Raw genomic sequence first — 22,969 nt, forward strand, 5'->3', positions numbered from 1 at the left:
TGATAGAATTTAGAAAATATCTGTTCACTACCCATGAAACATCTAAAAAGCGTAACTTCTATTTTTTTCAAAGTAAAATCTCAAGATAGAAAAGTCAACAAGCAGGCTTCCCTGGTGGCGCAGTGGTTGAGAGTCCGCCTGCCGACGCAGGGGACCACGGGTTCATGCCCCAGTCCGGGAAGATCCCACATGCCGCGGAGCGGCTGGGCCCGTGAGCCATGGCCGCTGAGCCTGCGCTCCGCAACGGGAGAGGCCACAGCTGTGAGAGGCCCGCGTACCGCAAAAAAAAAAAAAAAAAAAAAAAAAAAAAAAAAAAAAAAAAAGAGTCAATAAGCCTCTCTGAATGTGATAATTCAGCAAATTACATCAATATTTCAACTTAATCTGGCAATTTCCCTGCTACACAGCATGGTTTCAAACCACCATCCGGTCATACACGAAATGCAAAATAATTTTAGTAGTTCTAAAGCAAAACAATAATAATAGATTATTTGCTAGAGTAGAATGTGAGTCAGTCCCAGGGACAGCGAGGTGTTTAGGATTCTGTAACAGCATTTTGAGCCTACCTCATTATCCTCACCACACCCAGCAATACGGGCACAAAGGCGGGTAATATTTCCACAAGTCAAATTTCATGTGTCACAACTAAGGCTATATTTCATAATATGTAACCTGTTCCTTAAAAATAAAGGTAATTTTACACTGTATTTAGTACATCTGAAATGACATGAATTATAAAGTAAGGTTCGCACTGCAGGAGATCAGAAACTAAAACCTAGAGGAGAATTCACACTTAAGTATGCACCACCGGCTAGAGATCACACTCACTTGATGTGAGTATATTACCTTAATTAATCTCAACACCTTTTGAGATGGGTACTATCTTTCCTGTTGTACTGATGACGAATCTGAAGTTCAGAGGGGTCAAGCTGCCTGAAGCCACCAAGCTAGTAAGCAGCAGACCTGGACTTCAAACACTTTGCTGATTTCAAAGTCTGTGCTCTTCTCAAGACTTTGTACCTCCCTAGCATGATGTGCAGAACTGAGTGCTTCAAAAGCTGAAGCGGATGCAAAGGTGAGCAGAAATAAGAAAGCAAATACCGTGCGAAATGTTTAAAGCATGCAACTGAACTTATATAATAAAGATACCTCAAGTGTACTTGTTTGCACCCCTTAAACCGTTCCAAGTGTGTCTATGATGGCACGCTCGAGAAAATGGAGCTGGAGAAAAAGGGAAATACACTTGGTGTCCCCCAGCGCTCAGGGACCCAGAGTCCGCCTACTCACACTCGTCCTCTGAAACACCCGTTGAGAAATCTGTGCTCTTAAAACTAAGAAACGCTGGAGGAGACCAACGATTCCCAACCAGGGATGGGATTATAGTCACAGGGGGTCTCCTTCAAACTGTGCTTTGTCCTCCAGGGAGGAGAGAAGATGCTGGGACCAGGAGAAGTCTGAGGACCACTGCTCTGAAAAGATCCCATGTTTAGTAAGAAACTCCCAAGGAGCAAGAAAAGAATAATCCCTGGAAACTAAGTCATGTTCATTTCTGCCCTAGGAGCCATCCAGGTGGGCCGAGGCCCCAGCAGCTGGTAGACGCCCTTTCTCACCCCCCTCCACGCTGTCCACGGTCTCAGGAGCCCGCTCCCATCACTGCAGATGAGGCTCCCCAGGAGGGAAGCGGCTCTCTCCTGGGTAGCGCAGGTCCGGTGGCTGAGGCCCACGTGGTCCCCGCTGACCTCGGGGCTCCTCCTGAGAATCTCCAAGTCTGCTGGACCTGTGAGGGCAGCCTTCCCGAGACCCCAACGAGTCCTGTGTCCTGAGGTTCCCCAGGAGACCTTCCTGGCCTCCACTTCCCCAGTCCCACCAAGACTGAAGCTTCTGATCTCCAATCTAAATGCCTCTCCACCCGGGATGCCCCAGAGGGCTCTGTTTCCTGACCCGACCCTTTTGCTTGCACGTAGCTTCATTCCCTTCTGTTCCCATTCCCCAATCCCTGGTCCCTGGACCAAACTGTCCTCACAGGCCTGGACCACAGGCTCACAGTTCATCTTCTGGTTCCCCGGCTATCCCCGCGCACTGTCTAGTTTGATATCCCTGGCTCCCCAGTGAAGTCCAAATCCTTTACAACAGAAGATCAGACCTCTACCACCTGGCCCTGCCCTGCAGCGAATTCAGCGTCCCATGCCCCCTCTAAGGAACCATCCCCCAACCTGAAATACCATCCTCCGTTCACATCCCTGGCTACGTCCTAGCCAGATTCCAAGCACCACAGGTGCTGCCTCTCTCTGAACACCTGTCACGTAACCATGCATGGTCTTTTACTATACTTTATACTTCCACGGATTGGTCATGTTTCCCCAAACTGATTACAGGTTCATTAAGAACAAGCATTGCGCCTTACAGCTCTAAAGATCACACTGTACCATCCACATTCAGGGCTGCAATCGCAGTGGAAGATCCGTGCACATTTCTGAATAGCACTCTGAATAATCTAGACATACAGACATTATTTTTCCTAGAGCTGGAGCACAAACGCCAACATTTATAATGGAAAGATATGTACAGGAGTACTAGAGCTTAAAACCTAAATCTGTCTGCTTATAAATTCTGTCGGATACAATCCCAGCATACGAAAAGGGAAGACTTCTGCTTTTAGTACTAGGCATCCAGATCTCTCAGAGACCGCTTTGTGTGGCCTATCATTCACTGTGATTTTCTACAGTGTGCAAGTTAACGCTAACATTCAACAACTGGTCCGATAAGTATTACAGAAGAACATATTTTGTAGCTTCCCAAGGGAAAAATAATAATAATTTTCTAAAAGAGGTGGGACGGACCATCACAAAAATATAAAACGTTGCTGGAAACCAAGTTTCTGTGTGTTTTTAGATCAGAGAGAGAGAAAGAGAGCGGGAGGGAGGGAGGGAGAGAGAGAGCACAGCATAGAAGAACAAAGGGAAGGAAAAACGAGTTTAGCTCCAATGTCCGTCTCACTGCTGGCAGTGAGAACTTAGTTTTCTACGCACCCTCAGCTCCAGCACAACCCCGGGACGGGAGGAGTCACGACTTTTTGAAAAAGTGAATAAATACACAAGCCAACAGTGAGAGTAAAAAAAATAAATAAAAAAGAGAGAGAGAGAGAGAGAGAGAGAAACAGAAAACAAGTGAGGTGCTGGAGCAGCTTACACGGCAGAACTCAAGGACCTCGGGACGAAGCAACGTCTGGCGAGGCTGAGAGGGAGCCCTGCGCGTCAGGCTCCTCGCGCCTGCGCCCCACGCGGCAGGGCGGGCAGGGCCACGCCCCCTTACCTGCGGCACAGGCACTTTCTGCGGGGCGCTCTGGGGCGAGGGGTGGAGCTGTGCCCAAGGCTGGTGGTGCGAGGGCGGGGGCGAAGCCTGGTGGTGCAGGCCCGGATGGGGCTGCAGCGGAGGGCAGCTTGGCAACTGCTGGAAGGCCGGCGGCTGCCCGGGGTGCTGCTGGCCAGGGAGCAGCCGGTCCTGGATCGCCTGCGGGTCTGCAAGGCCGACGCCGGGACAACCGTTGGCTCTCAGGTGCCCGGCCAGCTCCCTCGGCGCCGGGGACATGCCCATAAACGGACGGGACGGTTGCATGTTCCTGGGGCCCATGTTCCTCTGTCCGAGCCCCATGGCGCCAGGGGGCTGGTGAGACGGCTGCGGGTGAGGCATATTTGGGTAACTGCCGACTTCCATCGGGATCCCGGCACTTCCGGGCCGGACTTGCGGAGGAGGGGTGCCCGCCGGGTTACTCATTGCTTTCATGGGTGACATGGGAGGCGGAGAGGCGTAAGTTCCCTGAGGCTGCGAAGGGTGCATAGTTTGCGTGTTCATTTGGTTAAGGGAGCCGCTGGGGTGGATAGGCTGCTGGTGCATGAGTCCTTGGCCACTGTTCGATGGGAATCCTACAGCGTTGGGGTATCTTGGGACGGACTGGTTCATTGGAGTATTATTTGTAAGGCCTAGATTCTGATTCATCCCTGTATTGTTAACTAATCCCTGATTTAGGTTACTGTAAGGATAGCGAGAATACTGCCCTGAGTTGTTTATAGTAGGTGAGGGGACGGTCTGGCTCCGAGAACTAAAGGTGAGGGTCTGCGGCCTCACGGCCCCTTGCGGGGGAGGGTTGGGGGAGAACCGGGGGCTGTGGGCTACGGGCTCCCCGTGGAGAGCGGCGGGGGGATGGTGGTGGAAGGGCTGCACCGCGTGGCGCAGTGTCGGCGCCACCCCGGGGCTCTGCGGGGGCACGTGCGACAGGTGGCCGGGGCCGGCGATGAAGGGGCTTCCCTGACCGAGGCCCTCCTGGCCCGGGGGAAACTGGCCCATCCTCGGCTGCGGCTGTCCGTGCTGCTGCATGGAGAAGTCCCCGCGCGCCAGGTAGCCGCCCAGCTGCTGCAGGTGCGGGGGGTGACCCTGCGCGGGGGGCCCCGAGGGGGCCGCCTGGGGCTGTGGCGGTGGCGGCTGGTAGGGGGCTCGGATCTGGTCCGGCACCTGCACGGCCCGGGGAGCCCACATGGAGCCGCCGTCCACGAAAGACTGCCCCCCGTGCCGCTCGTTCGGCAGGCCGGGGTAGACACCCATCTGGCCGCCGCCGCCGCCGCCGCCGCCGCCGCTGCCACCGCCGCTGCCGCCGCCGCCGCCGCCGCCAGCCCCGTGGGGGACCTGGGGGACGGGCGGGGTGTGGTACTGCGAGTGGGGAGACGCCAGTCCGTTCCCAGGGGCATTGCTCATCATTCTGTTCGGCTGGTCCATCAGATGCATCTTTTGCTGCTCGTACTGATTATAGTGATCGAAGTGGGTCAACTTGGTTTGACTCTGATTCGCGGAGGGATGGTGGAGGGACGGCTGTAAGGAGGCAAAGCCTTGGTCTATCGGCATCGGCTGACCCATGGGATTCACGGGATTTTCAGGGTAACCACATTCTCCCAGGCTTTCGAGGCCTTCGCTGAAAATATTCCCGTCCTCGCCGAAAAGACTCATCATTCCTGGATCCGCCATCTTCTCCCAACACACGGCTCCTCCAGACCAGCGCTCAGGAGCTTGTCTGTGCTTCACTTCACTGAGGGTTTGTCCTCAGAGCCTATAATCCTTGACTAATCTTCTTCATGTCACTCCATATTTCTCTAATTCTCTTGGACCCTGCAGTGTCAGGCAAATCTGGATAGAGGTCCTAGGAGGGGGGCGGGAGGTGGGGAAGAGGGAGGAAGAAAACAAAGAATTAGGAACCAATGATAAAAACTGCCGGCATCGCACGCATTTGAATTTGGTCTCCACCGACAATACTGGTCTAGCCCCCTCACTGAGCTGTATTTTATAAATCTAGTTCACTTTAAGAGAAACTCATTAGCTTCTACCAGAAGCATTATTATGATCGGTTACTTAGAAAGCAAGCAAAACACTAACCTTAACCTTAAATTAATCCATTCACTCCACTTCCTCACGTTCCATTCTTGGATGGAACAGAACAAAAGAACACAACATGAAGCGGCAGCAGCTGCCACAGCAGGCCAGCAGATGTACGAACGTCGCCAAGCAGCCCATCTGCTGCACGAAAGCCCTGGAAATGCTCTGGTTACCAACAGCCCGCCCTTAACCTTATCCCCCGAGCGGTGTGATCAGAGGAGCAGCCACAGCACCGAGGGCTGTGAAAAGCTCAACTGAGTCCCACTGGCTAGAGGATTATACAAATACCAAGAGCAGTCATTTCGTACAAACTGGATATTTACGGCCCACATACGACCAACTACAGAACGGCAAACAGAGGCGTCGAAGGAGAAAGCGGCGGAGGCAAGGATGCTGGCAGGCACGCTGGCGAGCGGAGCGGTAACTCATCATTTCCTTACGTCCGTCTGACGGCAGGAACACGCCAGGCTTTCGTTCTCCAGCAACACACGCCCGCCCCCCCTCCCCCCTGCCAGAGCAAGTCCCATCACGGGTCCCTCATCCACCCGAGGGCCCCGGGCTCTGGGGATGGACCAGGAGCCATGCGACCACGTGGACAAACTCTAGGTGGACGGGCAGTTTCTAGACGATGACCATTCTCATCAGCAGAGGCAGAAACCTTTCCCCCAAACTGGTCAAAACTGAAACTTTTAACAGAATGAAGTTCAAAATGTCCATGCAGCCCTCACCCTCGCCTTGACCTCTTCTGGGACAAGGCAGACCGGAGCAGGTAGGCGGAAAGGTGGGCAGGCCTGCCCGTAAGCATCCCCTGTTTACAGCACACCTTGTAGACTAACTACTACTGCTCTGCGCTTCACGCAAACACTTGCTAACGGCTTCTGTGTCAGATGAAAATAAATAACCAACTTAAAGAATGTTTCCACAATCAAGACAGGAAAGTGTTTTTGTTGAATGCTAATTAAATCAACGACCTAATAAAGAACTAATTCACATCGGAAAAATGTCCAACATCTTAAACATCTCTGGAATTTAACTCATTTTTTTTCCTCTTTCATAAGCACATGAAGCATTGTGTGATACTGCCCAACTTGAAAAAAAGTGTCTTGTTGAAGAATTTCAAAAGGGATATTACAAACAGGCCCCGCCATAAATCCTACTGACACACGTCCACAGGAGCACGGGAATGGGGACGGCTGGGGCGGGACTGGGGACGGCTGGGGCGGGACTGGGGACGGCTGGGGCGGGACTGGGGACGGCTAGGGTAGGAGTGGGATGGAGGCAGCCAGCCCCACCAAGAACCCACACCCCCAGCAAGGGGAGAACTTCGCCTACGGGAAATGTATGTAAACAACATTCCTGCTCGCTGTCAGAACCACAGACAGCACACCTGAGAGGGTCTCCAGGTCGGCAGTACTCAGGCGACAGCTGTCAGCCGAAGCCAAAGGTCTCCTCACTCTGCCGCTAAGTGCCGTGAATTTTCTCATCTACTTTCTCCAGAAACAGAGGTCAGGCGGGTGGAAGTAAGGTGAGCATGAAAGCCATTTTATTTACAGACATGCTGCTTTAAAACCCAAACCAAAGAGAAGTCGAGATTTCCAGTGCCAAATGAAACAAATATTTATAAATTGAATTTAATCCTAAAAAGCCTACGCGGTCAGTCCTCATTTATTCAAGGCTCATTCTAGCTTTCAAGGAAATAAATACGGGAATGGACTTGATAAGAACTTAAAACCAGCCGTGTAGACTAACCACTTACCAAAATAACCTTTCAAATTAGCTGAAGGAAGGTAACGTCTAGTTGCCTGTCCTGGGTGGCCTTTACAGGATAATGGTGGCTTCATCCTCCAGGGCCCAGCATGTGTCACGGGAGGAACTGCTACGGACTGGATGTGTTCCCAGCCAGCTCCAAAGGGAAAGGAGCCCAGGGGGAGGAGATGGCTCGGTCCACTGCCTGGAGGGGCAGCATGGAGTTGGCACTCACTTTATAAGGCTGAGCAGAAAGGGAAAAAGAACTTGACTACAGGCCCAGGGGAGGGACAAAACAGAGCACTCACTGCGAGTAATCCTACCCGACACTTGGGTCTCCAGTTCCCGGCTCCTTCCACCAAGAGGCCATTTCCCAGCAGCAGGAAAAATGGCAGCATTACCTGGTACAGCAAACGTGTCACCCACCACAGCTGCGACGACCACAGTCACGTGAAGTCCGGGCAGAGAAGTCCAAAAACTATGGCTTTAGTGTGTCACCGGTCACCACTTACGCTTGCTGGGGCAGCCATCACGGCCTTCCTGCCCCTTTTCTGACCTCAAGGCTCTGGCTGGCGACTATGCTGGGAATCCATCTGGTAGCTGGATTTCATATTTCTGATCTGAGCTAATCTAATTAATTTATTTTTGTCTTTTTTAATTTGATCAAGACCATTTGAATGCCCACTTTCCCAAGTCACAGCTGCAACATTTAATTTTGTTCCTATCAAAGATATTCATTTAAAATTCCTTTTTGGAGTTTGCCCCCTTGTCTACATTCACTATCTACATTTTCTGTGTCTAAATCAGCACTGTCCAATGAGCCACCAAATCAAAGCCATATTTGTCTAAAATTTTTCTAGTAGCCACGTTTAAAAAGTAGCCCCAAAAAGAGTGAAATTAATTTTCATCATTTTTATTTAACGAATAAAAGCAATTTATTGGTTAAATTTTATTTAACCAATAAAACCAATTTATTTATTGGTTTTGTTTATTTAAATAAAACCAATATATGCAAGTAATTACGTATTACTTCAACATGTAATCGATAGAGATGAGACAGTTTACATTTTTTGGTACTGAGTCTTTGCAACCCGGTAGTTCACGCTTACAGTATATCAATTCCAACTGGCCACATTTCAAGTCAAAAAGGTGCACATGGGCGCAATGGCTACTATACTGGACGGCACAGGTATAGATTATTAAAAAGAAGAGGCAGAAATGCAAGTTATCAGTGTTACCAAATAATTCTCATCATTATCACTTGGGAGATAAATATTCAAGTTGTATTTACATTTGATTTGGCTTTAAATGAAAATCACGTTAAATCTCAAATAGCATTTATGTATTCAAAATATATTTACTGAGCCTCTACTATGAGCCAGGCACTGATCACAGCTGCCAGAGATATATCGGTGAATAAAAACAAAGTTCCCTTTCTTCCTCATGGAGGTTACAGTCATCTGTAAATGATGAAACTTTTAATTAAAAATTAAGATTCATGGGTTATGGTATAAAAGTTTACAATACCATTTTACAAAATATTTCTTGGTAATTCATGATGACAAGTGCTGTGTGTGTGATATTATATACTAAACAGTACAGACACCTATAACGAGGACATAATACATGCTTCTGCTCAGCACCCTACTGGCAAGTCTCTCCTGAGTTCAGAAGGTGCTTGGGGGCGTGTTTAGGGGTGAAGAGAGGCACCATGAGACACCCCAGCTCACAGCATCGTGGACACCATGGAGACTCACTGTGAAACCAATGATGAAAATTTAGAGCCGGCTAACACTTTGGAGACCTCCTAATCCAAGCCCCTCTTCATTGTACAGATGAAGAAACCCTTTTATATACTAAGAGCAGTAAACATCTCCAACAAAATATTTTAATGACGAACAACTCCCAGAGATGAAAGAGAAATGTATAGATGAAATGGCAACTCACCAGTGAAGCCTAGACGGGGTCCTATGAAAGGCCTACACGGGGTCCTATTTATTCAGAGATAAGTCACTAGAACAATTGCTGAAACCACCAAACAGAAGGGAGTTTCCTTTTAAGAAAATTTTTACTTATACTATCGATAACTTTAAGGAAGCAAGCACATATTAGCACCACATTGAGGTTACTGGTTAATATTTTGGGAAATAAGCAGGATGCGAAGTAGGCAGCCCCAAAAAGTAAACAGCACCCAGAAAACTGGGGACAGAAGCAGGGGGTGTACAACAAACCATGGTGAAAGAAATAAGTCGTGCAAAAATACATATTAAGATTTTGAAGTGAAGTTCTGGCTTCCCAAAGGTTACATAAACAATGCTTAACTACTGTGCTCCGCTCAAAGTAGGACGGCGTTTGTGTAGCCCAGTTTTAATTTGGTATCACAGTGACCTGAAAAGCTAGAAAGGAGATGGGTGAACACAGGACACCTTTCATTTCGTGGGCAAAATACTTCCTACAGCTCAACCACTTTGTATTCGGTTGTGGAAGTAGAATGCCATCCAGGTGCTGTCCATTTTTTCAAAAGGATCCAACACATTGGGCCAAGTAAAAGGGAGCTGCCCTGTAGACGCTAAGACCACCTTAGTGTTCCGTAGCTCGATCTGCATTGTTCTCTTTACTCGTCTCCCCTCCACCTCCCAAGAGCCTAAGGTTTGTGACATTACTTGATCAGGGTTCTCGGGACCGGGTGAAGCCTGTGCCAGCATTTCCAAGGGAGTGTGGAGCAGCGGGAAAGCACACCTCCCACCCTCAGCGCAGCCCGGGAGATGCCTCTAGACCCTCAAGGCTACAAATCACATCGCGAGGGGGAAGGACCCACGGCTGAGAGGGGAATGGACAGAAGAGAAACGGCTCCGCATGGCTGGGCTTCTCCTCACCCTGAGAGTCCTTCCAGCTCGATCACGAGGCCTATGGACGGTACTCCCCACCCATGGCCCCTAGCAGCCGCCGAAGGGGGCGGGGGGTCTGCCCAGGCATCGATCCCGCGGACAGCGACCCAGAGAGAGAGGCAGGAAGCGCCTCCAAGTTACCAGCATCAGTTCATCACCAGTCAGTTCCAGGTTTGCCACATGGACCAAATGATGCCCCTCCCGGACCCCCCCCCAGCCCGGGCTAGACTACATTTTCTTCCTCACTCATGTGTCGGGGCTGTGGCTGTGCTGTCCCACACGGCAGCCTCTGGCCACGTGTTGCTGTTTAAATTAACTAAAACTGAATAAAATTTTAACTTCGGTTGCTCAGTTGAACAAGCTGCATTTCAAGTGCTCAGCACACCCGTGTAGCTGGTGGCTGTGGTGCACATGTGGACAGTGCACCCGTGGAACCCTTCCATCAGGGCGGAAAATTCTATGCACAGCACTGCTACAGGTTTCTTCCTAGAGGTAACATTCTTAGGTGAAGACCATATTAAATAGTAGCAATTCTCTGATGAAAGATTTTTTCTCCTGCTCAGGGATTAGTGTTCTTTCAAAGGCCCATACCTAGCCCTTGTGATGAAATTTATAGTATTCTTTCCATACATCATATTTTATGTTATTAACTATATTTTCAACCTATAAAATTTCTCCTTTCTGTAATGTCTCCCAGCATATATTTCTATTTCTTTTTTCTTTTTGTTTCGTTTTGTTTTGTTTTTTGGAATCAAGCCATTTTATTGACGGGCTTCGGGGGAAGGTCGAAAGGCTGGGAGGACAATGAGATTCGAGGTCCTTCTCCCGGCCGGGACCTCCCCAGCTTCACAGTTGCTGAAAAGGCTCTATTTCTTTTTTCTTTTTTTTTTTGCGGTACGCGGGCCTCTCACTGTTGTGGCCTCTCCCGTTGTGGAGGACAGGCTCCGGACGCGCAGGCTCAGCGGCCACGGCTCACGGGTCCAGCCACTCCGCGGCATGTGGGATCTTCCCGGACCGGGGCACGAACCCGTGTCCCCTGCATCGGCGGGCAGACTCTCAACCACTGCACCACCTGGGAAGCCTTCTATTTCTTAATAAATAATTTTTATTATGTTAGGAATGATTCTCAACTACACAAAATTCAGACACTTAGGAATAATTTCAGAATCCTTTTCACTTATAGTTGCCATATTACCATTGCTCTTTAATGAAGTATTTGCAAGCTTAATTTTAACACAAAAAAATCTACATAGCAATAGTGAGGCCATTACTTTTTTTAGTGGCTTTGTGCATTATTTTCATTCTCTGTTTTACTGGAAGAAAAGGATATAAAGTCCTTCAGAAGGTCTATGTTAGTCCCAAGCACCACATGAAAAATAAAACCAAAAAAAGGAAATAAGAATTGCATTTACAGTTAGCTTCGATTTATACCACTAGGTAGCCTCCAATTTTGCTGGTGTTAGTTGAACAGATATATCTTTCGTTGTGTAAAGCAATGCTGTGCTTTCCGCCAGCATTCCCCATGGCAGTTAAGCTCCCTCCACCCACCCCTTCCACCCAGCCAGATGATGGAAAACCACCCTTAATCTTTCTCAGCATTCATTCACTTAAAAAATATTTAATGAGGGCGAACCCTGCATAAAGCATTTAATAGACACTGGGTATACAGAGTTGAACGAACAGACGTGGCCCCTGTTCCACGCAGCTTGCTGTTCTCATAAAGCCGTGAGGATATCCTGCATATTCAGTCCACTGACCAACCTGTGGATTCTCCTCCCAAGTATCTCACAAGTCTTCGTCCTCCTCCAGTTCATGGTTTCGTGAAGGACAGAACTTTAAAGGCTGACTGGTTCTCCTGAATCCGGTCTCAACACGCTCGCACAGCTGACTGAATGATCTTGTAAGACACAAAATGTGTCCTCTCTCCACCCTGATTAACATCCTTAAAGCAGTTCCCTAGCTCCCAGGATGGAGCCCCAAAGCTCCAGCAGGTCGCAAAGGCACTTTGTATTCAGAGACCCGTCAGCCACTCCATTCTCTACGCCCCAGTTCCCTTCCCTCTGCCCCTGAAGCCGTCACCAGCACCCAGGCTGCGTCTGTCAAGGCACGGGAAGTTTCCTGCGTATCATCCACTCACCTCCTCACACCTTCCTCACCCCCACGCCGTGCTGTGTGGTCTGACCTCCCACTCGTGGGCTCGGTTCCTTTGTTACCACTCATCCCGGGAAGCAGCCTGACCCTCAGCCCTCCCTGTTATTCCCACCACGCTGGGGGCAGGAGCTACACAAGCACCAAGCACACCTTGTTCTTGTTTCTTTCCCTGCCTCTCTCCCTGCAGACCGCAGCCTTGCCATTTGAAGGAGGGTCCTGGAAGCACTGGCACCCCCCGGGAGCTGGTGAGAGATGCAGGGTCCTGGGCCCAACCCAACCTCCCGCCCCGGAGTCTGCGTGTTATTAACAAGGCGCCCCGGTGATGCCCGGACACGTGCAAGTGTAGCAAGTCCTGCTGGCAGACTCTGAGCTTCTCCGGAGCTACAGCTGGGATTCCCCTCAATTAACGTGAGAAGAAATAATCAACAACAGGTCCCAAAGAATTACAAAGCAAGTAAAACAAAGGTATGTCATCTTACATTTAAGGAAAGGGAGTCCTGTTATTCCTGACCCACAAAGAAACAATACTGACCTCATCCAAAGAATTAGGAATAACCCTTAGTGACAAGTTTTAACCTGTCAAAGAGAGGACATCTGAAAGTGGTTTAATTTCAAAGATTCATCTGTCCCTCTGCTTGACAATCATTTTTGCAAGACAAAAAAAAATGCAGTTAATATTAATATCTAATGCTACGTTACATAACCCCCTATTTCACAGGTCTCTTGCAGAAATACTTCAGTTATTTCTACACAACTTTGAGGAGTCTGGATATTCTGAGCTGCCTTTCAGATAAAGATGGGTTTTTTTCCTACGTAAGAGTCCTGGGGCTAATATGTTTTCTTTCAAGGCAACTAATGAAATGGGACTCAGCTAACAGTTTATACTAAGCGCACTGCCTCCGCACTTTTTTTTTTTTTCCTGAATTGGTCGAAAGGCGTATACCGTCCTATACATAAGTTGTGCCACTAAAGCACCAGGATCAATGCCCTTCAGAGAACAACCTTTACACCCTGCAATTCAACACTGAAATATCACTCCTTGAAATTAACTCCTTCTAAGACTAAGCCCAGTGAGAAGACAGCTGACCTGCTCATCCCACCACAGACACCAGGAGAAGATCCGGGGCAATCTTCCTTCCATATGCAGCTCAGTGTGGCCCAGCAGGAGACCAGTACACATTCCAGGAACACTTAAAATAAGCAACAGTATATGGCAGAAGAGGGATGAGGAAAATCATCTGTATTCAGAGCCACACATACCATATCCACGTAAGTAAACATCTATGTAAAATATGTGTATCTCTCCCTTATCTTTTTAATGCTACCCTAATTAATTTTATTGTAGGTGAAGGGGAAAGCAAATGAAGAGAGACAGGTCCAGAAATAAGAAAATGGGAATTCTGTGTGTAATCTGTTTGGGACTGGGAAAAATTCAACTTTGGAAATGTACTTCAACCCACTTGACAGGGAGGTGTATAGTGCAGACTAAAGCGAGAGTAATACAAATTTTACACAGTGTGGTGATCACTAGTGTATCTTGCTTAACACTGTAAAACATCCTGGGACAGTTTAGACAAAACCTGGCTGGTCTGTAAAGGTAAATGACACCACATGTTTACTAAGCCACTAAAAAAAAAAGTCATTTGAAAATATATTTTCCCACTCACTCGAGATCTATTTCAAGCTACTGATTTGACACACACGTGCACGCACACACATCTGGGTGAGGCCAAGCCTACAAGGCGTGAGCGTACGACAGGAGGAGGGATGGGAGGTGCAGCCCGGGACCACCCCCATCCTGAGATGCCCTGGGTGATCCCAAGCTCCTAGGCAGCGACCCTGAATCACTGGAGGACGCCAAGGGCAACATGCTGAGGGGATGCAAACACCGCGAGCAGCCAACTGCTCCTGTAAGGACCAAGCTCTCTGTATACTCACTGCGGTTGTCACCGGTGAACTAACTGACCTGGCAATTGCCTGCATTCTTTTGCATTTTGAAAGGTTCTGGAAAGCTGAAAGGGGGATCTCGCCTCATAGTCTGGGGAGAGTTTAAAACTGTACCCCAATTCTGCTTGGTTGAAATGAAGGGAGAGAGAGTGTGGTTAAACAGTCTCCTCTGATACACACACCTCCAATGTTCTTTTCCTTCGGGGGGCGGGGTGGGAACCCCTTCGGCAACACCACAGCTGAAAATAATCTATCTATTTTCCCTGCGAGAGCAGAGCGCATGTGATGACAAGGGAGCCTTATCCATCACGAATAAACCCGAGCTCAGAGCCAGGCCAGTGTCACATGACACCGAGGGCAGAGGTCACACGGCAACCTGGAGGGTGTTCTAAGATGCCACATTTCATGCAAAAGAGAAATACACAGGAATTATATAAATCCAAACTTCCATCAGGGAAGTGAGCAATATAAAAGTCAAACAGGGGACTTCCCTGGCGGTCCAGTGGTTAGGACTCCGTGCTTCCAATGCAGGGGACGCAGGTTCCATCCCTGGTGGGGAAACTAAGATCTGCACGGCGCGGCCAGAAGAAAGAAAAAAGGGAAACAGAACTGTTAAGGAGGGTCGAGGACGCCTTTGGAAGAGTATTAGAGAAACTATTTTGGAAAACTGACCATGGTCTCAAAAAGCTCAATCTATAGACAAAAAAATGGAAGAAAACAAATTTCACTTACTCTGTGACTACAGTATTAAATTACTCTTTCAAGAAGTTATATTTGAGAAAGGAAATGGAATTAAGGCTGGAATATACAGTAAACAGTTTGCATTCATTATGTCATAATCATCCTGACATACAACAAAGTTGGAAACTTTTTTCCATACGTACACTTATGAACGCAAGCTGGCTCTACAACGCCACCATAATCAAAACTATCTGACAATCAAAAACCATTATCAAAAACTATTACGATAAAATAACTAGTATTAAAACTATCCAATTCATGCAACTAAATAAGCCTGATCTCTCTTAGCTAAATTAAATGTCTTCATTCATATTTGCATATAATAAAAGACAAAAGATTTATCCATAAACTATGTGTATATTTTTCTGCATCCATAGCAAAGGCTCAACCCTAACCTGGCCCCTTTCCTCGTTGCCCCGAAATCTTCTGAGCCTTTCCCCCAATGCGCTGTGTGCCGCGGGGAAAAGTAACTTCATGAAATATCTTTTATATTTTTCTAAGGAAACTAATTCATAACCTAAATCTGCTTCCCAAAAAGCTACAGTACAGTCTGTAACACATTCTTTTATGTAACATACGTACATATATGTAACATAACTTACTGCATCACCAAACTCTTCTGCATCACTGAAAGCCTCCTGTAATGACCTGCCTCACATACTTCCCCTAAAAATTACTCAACTAGCCATCTTCCATCTCTCCACGGTTGCTGTGCCATTTTTAAAGTTTTATTTATTTATGGCTGCGTTGGGTCTTCCCCGCTGCGTGCGGGCTTTCTCTAGTTGAGGAGAGTGGGGACTACTCTTCTTTGTGGTGCGCGGGCTTCTCACCACGGTGGCCTCTCCCGTTGCGAAGCACGGGCTCCAGGCGCACGGGCTTAGCTGCTCCGTGGCATGTGGGATCTTCCCGGACCAGGGCTTGAACCCATGTCCCCCTGCACTGGCAGGCGGATTCTTAACCACTGCGCCACTAGGGAAGTCCTGCTGTGCCGTTTAAAAGGAGAACTGCATGCTGGTGACAATCTTCTAGCTTTACAACTCCTTGTTTGTGTAATGACCTGCTCCAGCCTTCAGACTAAACCTTCCAGAGCAACGTGACCTGGTGCACTTCCCATCAACAGGGTCCAAAGGACCCGGCACTCTCTTCTCCCCACTTTATGTTCTACCTATCCTCTGGTGTACCCAAGAAAGGAATGCATTAAATGCTATTTATTGCTTATTGCAGCTGTACACCTTTCCTCCAACAAGTCCAAAGTTCCCTATACACTGCTTTCTCACCTATTTTAAGTTCCATCAATAATTGCTAACCATCCAATTTCAAGTACCATTAAAAACTATAATGTTATCTGGCACTCAAAAAGAAAACGTTTGAAATAAATTTTGATTATAAATTTCACCTGGCCCCTTTGGTCCACAGCTTCTATTTTAAAATTTCAGATGTAAATCTAGTATTTAAAAAGTAACCACGTGGGGCTCCCCTCGTGGCACAGTGGTTAAGAACCTGCCTGACAATGCAGGGGACACGGGTTCAATCCCTGGTCCAGGAAGATCCCACATGCCGCAGAGCAACTAAGCCCGTGCGCCACAACTACTGAGCCTGAGCTCTAGAGCCCGTGAGCCACAACTACTGAGCCCGCGAGCCACTACTACTGAAGCCCGCACACCTAGAGCCCGTGCTTCACAACAAGAGAAGCCACCGCAATGAGAAGCCCGCGCACAGCAACGAAGACCCAACGCAGCCAAAAATAAATAATAAATAAATAATAAAAATAAATTTTTAAAAAGTAACCACGTGAACATGCTGAAAATACCTGCTTCTTGATAAATCATTTTTAGTAAAATCATTTTTCTGCATGGTTGCGTGTTCATACAAATGCTTTGAGTTCTTGAGTTTGTTTTCTGTGAATTTTTTCTGACCCCTCCAACACTATCAGCTATTGTGTTGCCCTTGGGGAAGTGTTTCGGTGGAGATAAGCACGGAAAGCCAAGCAGCACACAGGCGTCCCTCCCAACAGTCCCTGTGTTGTCCAGTACAGGATCCAGGAGCCCCGTGTGGCTATTTAAATTTAAATTAACTACAACTACAAAACATTTAAAATCCAGTTCCTCTGTCACACCAGCCACGTTCAAGCGCTCAACAGCCACTCGGGTGGCTACGGAACGGGACACAGCAAACACACAGCTCAGCTGACTCGTCATCATGACAAGAAATTCACAGGCAGCGCTGGTCTAGAAGACTCTGCCTAAGCTGAGACCTCAAGGGCAAATAGGAGATTGGCAAGTAGAGGGTCTGGGCAAGAGGGAGGTAGAGAGGCCTGAAAAGTCCATTTCCGAGGTGTAGGGATCTCAAGCAGAGGCCAGATCGTGAAGGGCCTCATAATTCGTTCTGAATTCATGGAGAAGTCAGTCTAAAGTCTTTCAGCGATGCTGTTTAGAAAGACGTACATCTTATTTTTTAAACTGAAGTATGATTTATAATATTGTGTTAGCTTCAGGTGTTCAGCAAAGTGATTCAGTTATATGAACAGACATATGTTCTTTTTCAGATTCTTTTCCCTTATAGGTTATTACAAGATACTGAGTATAGTTCCCTGTGTTATATAGTAGGCCCTTATTGTTTACCTATTTTACATGTAGTAGTGTGTATCTATATTAATCTCATACTCCTAACTTATCCCTCCCCCACCCCCTTTCCCCTTTGGTAACTATAAGTTTGTTTCCTGTGTCTGTGAGTCAGTTTCTTAAATAGATTCATTTGTATTATTTTTTAGATTCCACATATAAATGATATATTAATATCTCTTTCTCTGTCTGACTTCACTTAGCATGATAATCTCTAGGTCCACCCATGTTACTGCAAATGGCATTGTTTCATTCTTTTTTATGGTTGAGTAATTTTCCATTGGGGTGTGTGTGTGTGTGTGTGTGTGTGTGTGGTGTGTACATACCACATCTTCTTTATCCATTCAGAAAGATGTACATTTTAGACAAAATCTCCCTTACTAAAATATGGATCACAGATTGGGAGAGGGGGGAATATTACAAGACTAGGGCCAGGAAGACCAGTTTGAAGGCTCTTACAGGAATTCAGGTAAGAGATGATGGTGCAGAAAAGAAGGGGATGGAGATACTGGAGACAGGACACCAGCCATCTGACTCGGTTTCTGATTGGATGCTGGAGGGTGAAAAAGCGTCTAGGAGGACAGCACTCTGGCTTGGGGAACTGAGCAGATGGCAATACCGTGCACTGAAACATAGGGAACAGAAGAGGAGGAGAATTCACACGGGGGGAGGGGGGAGGTGCAGAGAAAGTCCGCGAGGAGCTACCCAGTTAGCAGCACAACGTAAGAGCGAAGAGCACTCCAGGGAGAGAGCAGAGCTGAAGACGCAACTATTCAAGTCACTACAGACAGAAGCAGGGCAAAGTCTAGGAGCAGATGAGATCACCCAGAGAGCACGGTCAGACATACCCTAAAGGGACAAGAGAAGAAAACAAGGACAGAATCCTGCAGAATACCAACACTTACAGAGCAAACAGCAGAGTCAGCCAGTAAGACAGAAACAAACACCACAAAGAGGCTGTGAGGAAGAAGCGATCAAAAAGTTCAAATGCTAAAAAAAAAAAAAAAAAAAAAAAAAAAAAAGTTCAAATGCTATAGAGAAAGAAGTGTCCATCAGACTCCACCAGTAGGAGACTAGTAACTGTTAAGAGGGGTTTCTATAAAGTAGTGGTGGCAGAAGCTGAAGTGCTCAGTTATGGTGATGATGGGTGGGGAGAAACAGTACAGAAGGCTCCCGACTGTGGACCGAGAAGGGGAAGGGCCGGGAGTCGTGGGCGTGGACAGATCAAGGACTAGTATTGTTCTCCCCAGCGTGAGAGAAACTGGGTTGTGTTCCCGCACAGGCCGGGTAACCCTGGGCAGGTTCCTTAGCCTCTGTGTGCCTCAATATAATATGGGGATGGTAAGAGTATGTATTTCATGGAGTTATTAGAATTAAGTGCGTTAATGTTTCTAAAGCACTTAGAACAGTGCCTGCCACTTAGTAAAACATACAAACACTAACAGAAGGAGAGCACGGAGAGCAAGAGTCTGAGAAGTGGCGCAAAGAAGGGGAAGAACCAGCGCACGCATCTCTGAAGAGGGGAGATGAGTGAGAGCCACAGCACAGGACACGAGATCCGCCTCTTGCACTGGGACAGTAAGGGGGGCGGGTGCAGAGGCAAAGAAGTAATCAAGAGAACGTGGTCTCATCCCCATGGCTTCAACTGGCTTGAATTCAGAGGGAGGCGCTGGTTGTGAGGTGCGAATTTTAAAGAAAGAAATGGAAGAAGACACAAATAAATGGGAAGATATTCCACGCTCATGGGTTGGAAGAATTAGTATTCTTAAAATGTCCATCCCACCCAAAGCAATCTACAAATCTACAATCCTTATCAAAATGCCAATGGCATTTTTCAAAGAAACAAGCAATCCTAAAATTTGTGTGGAACCACAGAAGACTCCAAGAAATCGACTGAACCAAGTGGCAGAGTCAAAGGGCACTATGAACCCAAGGTCTGAGGCCAACTGTGAATGACGTCCTGTTCTAGAACTTCCTTTTCTCATCTGTAAAGTGCAGATAATACCACCAACCTCTAATTCATGAAGACGAGAGTGTATACATAAAGCGCCTGACACAGCACTTGGCACACACTTAGTACACAATGCAGATGATCCCTTTCTCCTTCAACATGAGAAATTTAGATACACAAAGCATGTCGACCAGGCTGTGTGGCCTTGACCCAGTTACTTAGCCTCTCAGTTCCTGGTTTCTCACCTGTAGGGTGCGGAGCTGGAAAGGTAGCTGAACAAAATGGCAAACATCCCTCCACTAGAAGACCCTAACCTAAGTAGCTGTGCAATTAGACTTATGCAAAGTATAGCTGTCATCTTCCGAAACTCACACTTTTTTTTTTTTTTTTTTTTTTTTTGCGGTACGCGGGCCTCTCACTGCTGTGGCCTCTCCCGTTGTGGAGCACAGGCTCCGGACGTGCAGGCTCAGCGGCCATGGCTCACGGGCCCAGCCGCTCCGCGGTATATGGGATCTTCCCGGACCAGGGCACGAACCTGCGTCCCCTGCATCGGCAGGCGGACTCTCAACCACTGCACCACCAGGGAAGCCCTGAAACTCACACTTTTAATGGTAGGAAAATAATCAAAATTTCAAGAAGCACAGATAATTGATGAAAAGTGATTATAAAGATAAATTACACACACATATACGTATCATGTAAATAATTCAGTGAAGCTTCAGTTTTAAATGTAAAATTGCTCGGACCCACTAGTATTTCTAAAGCAACTGTTGCTCCCTACACATAAATTAGCACCTGGTTTACACAGCAAGACTATGAAGCCATCACTTCTCAGAACACGTTCACCTGTCATAGGAAATCCCTCAGCCTCAGCTCACCTGGAGAAAGAGAGGTCAGGGCCATAGGGTACCTGCTGGCACCACCTCTAGGACAAAGGCCTTGGACATCTCCCAGGTCCTTTCCTGAATGTCTGGAGCCCAGGCAGCCACCTGAAGTGAATTTCCCAGAAGAGGGGAACCTCACGCTTCCTTTCCGCAGCAGAACCGGCAGCACACTCTCCCCGCCAAGCACCAACAGTGGATGCCCTTGGCCACACAACTGCGATTCCTCCATTAAATTAACAACATTAGTGTTCAGAACACAGCTATATACAAGGCACCCTAGAAAGCTCTGTAAGAGCTGGGTGCTGGATATATTCTTTCCATTTCCCATTTATTTGCTGAACAAACTTAAGTGCGAAGTAACTTCTTTAACTTCCTTTTCCACTAACAAAGCAGGTTACTGTCAACTGTCATCTTCAGGGATGCTATGAGGATGACTTAACTACTTCAAATTCCTACCGAAAATATGCTTAGTAAGATAGAAAATATATAAAAATGTTTATTCTCCACTTCGATTAGTCTCGAAGGTCTAGGTTGGGACGCTTCTTCCCTGAGATGCCCTGACAATGCACATGGAAAGACTCTCTCATCAAGAAGCCACAAGAGATTTCACCTTCAAACCATCCTTGACCTCGGCTTCCACTATTTCTTTAGAACATCTTCTTCCCTAACAACCCACGATCAGGGTGTTTCCCCGCGTCTGGAGTCCAGAGCAGGGCACCTCTGCCAGACGGGTCCCTGCCTGGACCCCTCACCCCAAGGAGCTGGGGGACCCCGGCCACGGCCCCCAGAGCCCCAGGCTCTTGTCATGGTGCACATATCACTGTGGCCAGGATGAGCAGGTGCACAGACGTGCTGGTGGGAAGAGTAAGAAAACTAAGAGCTCTTCTCAACAAGTAATCCACAAAGACTGGACTTTCTAGTTCTTGATACGGGAAGGCACACTGCAAACACCCAAATGTTCTATTGGCGGATCCGGCCACCTGTTTCTGTACTCACCCCCAGGCTTACCTGCCCTTTGGTTTTCTGTGTCTAACCACCCTGGGCAGACCCCAGTTCAACACAAGCTTAAGGGTTCAGATCAGCATTTTCTCATCCTTTAACTTTTAGCGGCCGCTGTCAAACATTAAGTTTACAAATGTTAAAAGTTTATAAAGGGCTTCCCTGGTGGCGCAGCGGTTGAGAGTCCGCCTGCCGATGCAGGGGACACGGGTTCGTGCCCCGGTCCAGGAGGATCCCACATGCCGCGGAGCGGCTGGGCCCGTGAGCCATGGCCGCTGAGCCTGCGCGTCCGGAGCCTGTGTTCCGCAACGGGAGAGGCCACAACAGTGAGAGGCCCACATACCGCAAAAAAAAAAAAAAAAAAAAAGAGTTTATAAAATCGCCGCCTCTCATCAAAGATGAATGATGCCCAATCGTGACATCTCTTCAACACTTCAGAAAAGCCTGTAACCGTCTTGGAGACAGAAACGAAGAAGAAACATCAGGGCCAGGGAGGGAGGCAGAAGAGCAGCACCGAGAAATTTGGGGAAAACCAGCTCGATCTGGATCTGGCTCTGACACTCTCTCTACCTCAGGCAAATTAAAGCAGGTCTGTGGACCTCAGCTTCCTCAACCACGAAAATATGAAAGTAAGTGTTCCATCACCTCCCCCAAAGGGATACTTAGACATGATCTCATTTCACTGTCGCAAGTGGCTATTCACAAACCACACCCGGCAGGCAGACAGTAACACTAGCTGCCCTCCCCACGTCTGCACCGACCTTAACCTGCCACCTTTTGAGGCAGACGCAGGGCTGGCAGGAAGGGACAGGATGGCTGCAGACAAGTCCCCTGCAGGACACCCTCCCAGATTACAGGGGAATCCTACTTTCATGCCTCGGGAACCTGGGAACCCCAGAATGGGAGCACTAAAAGACCAAAGCTCTAATCCGATCACTTGACCTTACACAGAGGCACTGAGGAGACACGTGCTTTGTTCAAGGTCACCCAGCTAGTCAGGGACAGAGCCAAGACTCATGCTCGGTCCCCAAGACTGGGGCCAGTGCTACTGTAATGAACACCCTACACTGCGGAAGAGCGTGCCCCCTGTTCTCAGACTAGACAACTGTATTTATGCATCATCGGGAAAATGTTAACAGACAGTGGAGGCAATACGGTTTTAAAACAGGACATCCAAACACGATCTATGGAGTGAGCTCTAGTCATAACTTGAAGCCGTTCCAAATAAGGCGGCATTCTAAAACGTCCTAACGTGGTATTCTGTCTCCAAGGTCACTACGCTGAAGGAAGCAACATGTCGGTGTATTAAGTCACCTGTGTTATGAGGAATTTTTTCTTTTAACCAGCAGAGTATACTTGCTTCCCCAACATGTCTCTGAGAAGCCTTTATACACACAGACATCTGCTCCCTACACCACCATTCCTGTACCTCTGCATCCTTCTAGATGGTGGTGCATGTCAGAAACCATCCAATTCAAGGCAGATACAGAAATAGGTTGTACGACTGAGTTGCAACCTTTTTTCAAAGAGCACCACTTCAACTTGGGGCGGGGGGAGGGAGAAAACTGAAAAACTATAGTTATTCAGACATGAGCACTTGGCAGGCATTTTCCTCAAAAG

The 22,969-nt window shown here is 47.8% G+C and overlaps 1 protein-coding gene across 3 annotated transcripts in view; it reads right to left on the minus strand.

The window, feature by feature from the left end:
- Positions 1–22,969, minus strand: part of CHD7 (chromodomain helicase DNA binding protein 7) — a 177,842-nt gene that overhangs the window by 114,291 nt on the left and 40,582 nt on the right. For all 3 annotated transcript variants that reach the window (XM_029222949.1, XM_029222950.1, XM_029222948.1), the window contains exon 2: positions 3,313–5,188. In XM_029222949.1, coding sequence (XP_029078782.1) covers positions 3,313–5,016 — 1,704 coding nt within the window. In that variant the 5' untranslated portion in view covers positions 5,017–5,188. The remainder of the gene's footprint in view (positions 1–3,312; positions 5,189–22,969) is intronic.

The sequence above is a fragment of the Monodon monoceros genome, unplaced genomic scaffold (assembly GCF_005190385.1).
Source record: "Monodon monoceros isolate NGI ecotype Baffin Bay Population unplaced genomic scaffold, NGI_Narwhal_1 Super_Scaffold_14, whole genome shotgun sequence".
NCBI classification, from domain to species: domain Eukaryota; kingdom Metazoa; phylum Chordata; class Mammalia; order Artiodactyla; family Monodontidae; genus Monodon; species Monodon monoceros.